This window comes from Eimeria mitis, genomic scaffold, assembly GCF_000499745.2.
Source record: "Eimeria mitis Houghton genomic scaffold, Emh_scaff3084, whole genome shotgun sequence".
Lineage (NCBI taxonomy): Eukaryota > Apicomplexa > Conoidasida > Eucoccidiorida > Eimeriidae > Eimeria > Eimeria mitis.
This window is the reverse complement of record NW_013571431.1, coordinates 647-6,579: the sequence shown is the minus strand read 5'-3', so window position 1 is coordinate 6,579 and position 5,933 is coordinate 647. Positions and strand designations below refer to the sequence as shown.

The 5,933-nt window shown below is 48.2% G+C and overlaps 2 protein-coding genes across 2 annotated transcripts; both read left to right on the top strand.

The window, feature by feature from the left end:
• Positions 1–1,461: 1,461 nt before the first annotated feature.
• Positions 1,462–2,079, top strand: EMH_0062100 (uncharacterized protein; the record flags this gene model as incomplete). The annotated part of the gene is made up of 3 exons (XM_013497996.1): positions 1,462–1,506; positions 1,721–1,783; positions 1,957–2,079. 3 exons carry the CDS (start codon positions 1,462–1,464, stop codon positions 2,077–2,079), a joined length of 231 nt encoding a protein of 76 aa, XP_013353450.1.
• Positions 2,080–4,900: 2,821 nt separating this feature from the next.
• Positions 4,901–5,778, top strand: EMH_0062090 (uncharacterized protein; the record flags this gene model as incomplete). Its single annotated transcript, XM_013497995.1, has 2 exons — positions 4,901–5,308; positions 5,497–5,778. 2 exons carry the CDS (start codon positions 4,901–4,903, stop codon positions 5,776–5,778), a joined length of 690 nt encoding a protein of 229 aa, XP_013353449.1.
• Between the last annotated feature and the right edge of the window lie 155 nt (positions 5,779–5,933).

The following is a 5,933-nucleotide window of genomic DNA, read 5'->3' as shown; positions in this document are numbered from 1 at the left end:
GCGAGTACCTGAACACTGAGCAGGGCCGGGAAATAATACCGGAGGAGAAACGCGTAAGGAGAGAAGGAACAAGTGTCCTGATCTCAGCTCAGCTGTTGCTTTGAAGAACACCCCCATTCACAGCAAGCGCGGGCGTTCTGCGCTATCGCAGTGCCTGCATCACGCATCACGCGTTCGAATCATTCATGCAGGAAATTCCACAAATCACGTGGCCTCCGCATGCCCTCGGCATAGGAACTGAAGAAGACACAATCCAATGCTGCACCCGTATAGTAAGTTCTAGATAAGTGGGCGGATCATCCAGCCTCGTACACGCAGCTTGCGGCGTTGTATTCATCTTTCGTGTCCCCCCACCTCCGCCTCCGCCGAGATTGTGCATTATCGGCCTACATATAAATATATATATTTATGTATATGCATATACATATATATATGTATATACAGATGCAAAAGGGGCCTGTAACAAACTGTGAGATTGTGCTGCACCTTGATACGCAGACCCCCAAACGGCCACATCCTAACGAGCGTGAGATTCTCTTCGGTGAAGATGTCATTCTCAACTTCAAGGCAAGTCAAGCGTTTAAATCAAAAGATACGAATTGACCGGAGTTTGGGAATGCAGTGGTAGCCGCTTTTGCGTAGGTAGTTGCGAGCCGACATAACCTGAGAGAGGCGCCAGCACAAAGTATTTTAAATAACGGTTTGACTTTCGCCTGGTTCGCCCATCTCGGTGTCTTCCGCTTAACTGCGTCAACTACAGGCAGAGTTGGTGAGCTCACGAAAAGAAGATGAAGGAAGAGAATTCAGGATCTCTATTCGCGAGCTGACTGACAAAATAACCGTCTTTGAGTATCAGAAACGCAATTCGGGCCACGTACGATATACCACGGTTTTCCTAATTCTAAGGGCACACATGCAGACATTAAGTAGAGGAGAACAAAGCAAATTCCAACTAAAACAGTTAGCCGTTATGCTTCGTGTTGTTCTTAGTATACCACCGCGCGCGTCTACTTAGGGTGCTTGCTACAGTTCGTGTGAGTTTGCAGTAGCTAACCGAGTGAATGCGCTGCGGCTGCATAACAGGCAGGTGGCAAGTTCTTCGAAGCGAACAGCTTGCAGAACCAGCAAACGGGGAGAAAATACTCAGCTCAAGACTTCTTTGTTGGAGCTGAAGTCGTCCTTAATGGGTACACATTCAGAATTACAGCTGCCGATGAGCGTACAATGAAGGTATAATAATACTTCTCAAGAACAACTTAGCACAGTAGGGGGAACGCCAGAACACAGAACACAAAAACGATTCCTTGGCGTTGTTGGGCGTGCCACTTGATGCTTTAAACGCAACGTATGCGGAAGTGGAGTGTGACAGACCTTGTTTTCACATGCACATTTATATTTTACCAGTTGAAACGCTCAGAACACATATGCGTCTGTTTTCTGTTTTCGCATTGTGTTCAGCATATGGAGGAACACACAGACAAATATCCCCGCGCAAGTGTACGCGAGGTTTGTGCCAAAGTGTCTGAAGAGCTCAGGAAGCTAAAGGCAAGAGGAAGCTCCTTGATTCGTGTTTCTTGTTTCTTGTTCGAATTGAAACCGTCCTCATTGTTTTCGGTGTCGCTGCAGCAGAAAAGCCAAGTAGAACGTCTGTCATCGTTACTGCTATTGCCGCACTAAGAGCAATCAGAATGACTGGTGTAAATTTGGTTTGTGAGTGCAGGTTGAGTCGGGAGCTCTCGTGACACTCGACTGCCTGAGACAGAATTTGTGCGGTTCTCTTTCCGTAAGCCTTTGCAACCACCGCTTGGTTTTGCTGCATTCGCAGTACTCCGTAGGAGTCTGCAGCAGACGGCACGACAGTGCTAATCAGTAGCTCAATAAACGCGTCACATGCTATGGGAGAATGCATGCATGGGGTTTCAGGGATTTGGTTTGTGCTGTACTGCGGATTCGCAGGAGCACGAACTGCTTACTCTGAGTCGAGCGGCGGGGGCAAAACATAACGAAAAGAGAGAGGATGGGGTTGGGGAAAGCGCTGTTGAAGGCTGCTGCATTAACTTGGATTCCCTTCTGCAATAACAACACGACTGCGCAGCGACCAGTTCGTTGGGAACTGAGTGTAGAAACAAGCAGAAACAAAGCAAGTGCCTCAACCGAGAGAGAAAAACCGCTATACTCAACACAATCAAATTCAAGTGCAATGAGAAGCTGATAACCTGAAAATTCGAAGCGCGTTTACACTGACTGCAGTCCCGAGCGCTCCCATGTGACAAGTCCTTCCTGACCAGTTTGCTTGTAGACAACGAAGCAAGATAACCAGCGAGACACAAAGAGGCGTATTTGGGCGCTTTCAACTTGCCCATGCTCTCTTCATTTCGTTGCACTGCAGCTAAACGATAACGCCTCAAAATGCACAGAGCCTCTTTGCTTAAAGGGGAACGGCTGGTGTTTACGCGAGTGCTACAACGCAGCTGGTTTCCGCGGTATTGCACAACCCTGCCGTTCGAACAAAGCTGGAAATAGAGGGAGATGCATTTTGCTTCTGAAATTCGCATTCTTCGTTGTTCAGTGAAGGGGCCAGGGGTCATGTTTAGGAGGTGAACGACGATTGTTTGACAAAGCTTTAGAGTTTTGTGGCGTGCTTGCTGCGGGGTTCCGCCAAGAGTTAACCGCAGAAACGGCACACACTGGCACTTCAGACAAGAGTCTGAGGAAAGCATTTTGAAACGTTTAAAAGGAAACAAACTCGGCGGTTGCCTTGCAGGAACTCCAGAACTCCTAATTTGCATCTGATGGGGTAGTGATTGACTGACGTCAGATGCAACGGCATATTTTGCACCGTTGCACTCTGCATAGCAGGCAAATCTAATTGTACTGTAGATACGAGAAGTTTCGTTCAATTGCTTCCTCTGCGTAAGATGCCATATATTTGCTGTTGAACGTTGAACTGCAAGACACAGCCACAATATCCAAGGAAGAACCCTTTCGGAACCCTTTCTCGAGCTGCTGCAGTGTCGCAGTAGCAACCGACCGAGGGTTGGCTCTGTTGCCAGAGCTGGAATTAGTCCGCATAGCTGCGCGAATATGGGCTTCATTCTGGAAATATATGCACACCGATGTATGTTCGATATAGTTGCCTCAACTCGCGCTGGTGTTGGCAGTGTCCGGAAATCCCACAGAATCTAGTGGGCATTTCCACTCTAATCTCCCAGTTCTCCAAGTCTACACTAGATTCCCGTAGATGATACCAATAGTCGACAGCCTTTCCTACGAAGTGTCAGTAGATCTTATGACGGCGAACACGTGCTTTCTCGTGTTCTAGCTCAATCGATTGCAGGAATGCTCCTACAGTATGCCCGTCTTCGGGAACTAGCTTAACTCCATACTTTCGGTGACAATATGCTCTCAGCGATAGAGTAAACCACGCATCAGTTCCGACGCAGTAATCAGATGCTGTAGGTTTAGCAGAGTGACTCATTGTCTTATTCGTGAAGTGGCTTCCTTCTTTGGTGAACTTCGCTCGATGGATAGGGTAGGCGTTCCTTCATCGTTTGCATAAAATTCACGATCCGTCTCGTGACCTGGTGTCCTCTTCTCCTGTAGATACTGCATATGACTACCACCTGGGGTATTCCGGATATAGCTCTTGCTCTCTGGTCCTAATCAAGGACGGAAGCATTGGATGTCAATACTTAAAGTAAGAGTTTCCCTGAGCAGCTGACCTCTCCCTTGTCCCCAGGCGCCCTGGGCGTTGAGCGCAGGGCCACGGTGTTGCGGGGGTGAGGCAGCCTAAAATGGAGTTGCAGCGCAGATCGCTGCGGCTAGTGACACGAGCCAGCCCCATGTGCGCACACAAGGAAACTTCAACGTAGCTTCCTTTATTGCATGCTTTACCTGTGCATACACTTGTAGAGCTTTTGTATTTGCATACATGCCACCTACCAAGGCCAAATCAAGGCTCCTATGCTATCTGTAGGCAGACCGCGTTACACCCGTTGCGTAGTTGCATGTACGTACCTGACGCTGACGATATAGATCCTATACTAAAACAAGCGAGTAGCGTTCGAAGTTGGTGATCCACCATGAAAACAAGAGTTCTCAGTTTCTAACTCGGAACGGCCCTCAACTATAGAGAGCAGCAGACTCTGCTGCTACTACGTATGTACCTAATAATGTACACACTCTAAACCTAAACTCTAAACGCAGCCTATTTCCCCTAATTTAATATGAATAATAAAATAACAATATTTGAAACATACTCGAGTCCAGAGATATTACAAGAGGAGCCGAAGGATAAATATCCCGCTTACTGTGCAAGGAAGCAGTGTCTCAGCCTCAGCATCAGCCTCATGGCCAGCCCCAACCTTGTATGGCTGCCGAGCATCCTTGGCTTTGTTATCTTAATTTTCTATCTAATGTAATACAACATATTTCTATTAGTATTGTATTGTGTGTTTTCTTCCAGCTAACTAGTTCTGTACAAGTCCCACTTGAGCTGCACTGTGGTGCCCGTGCTATGTGTCATTGGTTTCCTGCGTAAAGACCCCAATCGCAGTACACTATATAATAATAACAACAAAAGTATTTACATTGTTCTGACATCTCTGAGATCACCTCGTGTGATTTCTTTCATTTTCTTTAACGCAATTTCCTTCCGCAGCTACTGAAGTCCACACACCCAGTCGATGCAAGCGCTGTTCACTGTATTATTCTCTGTCTCAAGCTGCAGCGCATGCGATCTACCTTCATCCTTGCTTCTGCTGCCGTATTGGGTCCAGAAAACGCGAGCTGTTCCGCATACTTTTTCTGTGCTACTGCAGCATACATCGTAAGCCTATGATGATCTGCTGAGAGGAAACGTCGCTTGACGTTGCTCTCCTAACAATGCTTTGAACGCTCAATGGAGGCTGTTGGGGGAGCAGCAGCGAGGCGAACGATGCGTAGCCTGGTGCCTGTTCCCCCCCCGGCAAACGACGAGGCTGGGCCGGTGGCTCTGGAGTTGCCTCCTAAGCCGATTCCTCTGCCTCTGAGTGGCCAGCTGAACCCCTCAGCATTCATAACAAATTTATGGCTGAGCGTTCGTCTGTGTTCCCGCGGCTTCTCCCGCTCCGATTTGCTGCTGATCGCGCGTAGCCTCCCCAAGTCCGAGATAGGTGTGGGCCAATCGCAGCCGGTTGTATTCAGATTGCAGAAGCCTGCATGCACAGCTCTGCTGGCCCCCACTGGCACCCTTTCTATTATGGGGGGTATCACGAAGGAACAAGCGATATGGCAGGCGTATAGGGTGGCATATAAACTCAAATACAGAGTCTGGTGGAAACCCGTAGCTGTAGAACAGGTGCGTTCTCATATTCCTGTTCCTCCATATGCACGTGCATGCATGCATGCATGCACACATCGTTGCAATGATATCTCATTACGTGAAAATAGAAACGGGGCTTGGACGGTCTGGCCGCCAGAGGTACTCTGCGTCTTGTGCTTGTCTGTTTGCTACAGAGGGAAGACGAAGGCCAGCAGGCAACGGTGGAGTATCTGTGCCACCCGGATATCGAGTTCAAGCCAGAGGCAGCATCTGTATTACAGCTAGTTTGCCGCGTTGACTTGGGCGGATCATTTCGCCCTGATCTGCCTGCGGTTCTGCAACACCCGCAGATGCGAACTGTTGCGATCGACACGCGCGACGGCGTGGCCGTTAGAATACCCCAAATTCAAGAAGAAAGCGCAGCCGCCGGAACCCCTCTCAGTGACGCGCCCGATGAATTTGGTGAGAAGAAATGAAAAACAACAAACGATGAAGGAAAAATATAAAAAAAAAAAAAAAGCAACGGTGATATATGGAGATGAGTCGCAGCGCCTCATCAGTAAGCGGAGAGTACTTGTTAATGAATGCGTCGCGTTGAATAATATTTTTTTTGTGGTTTTCTTTGACTTTT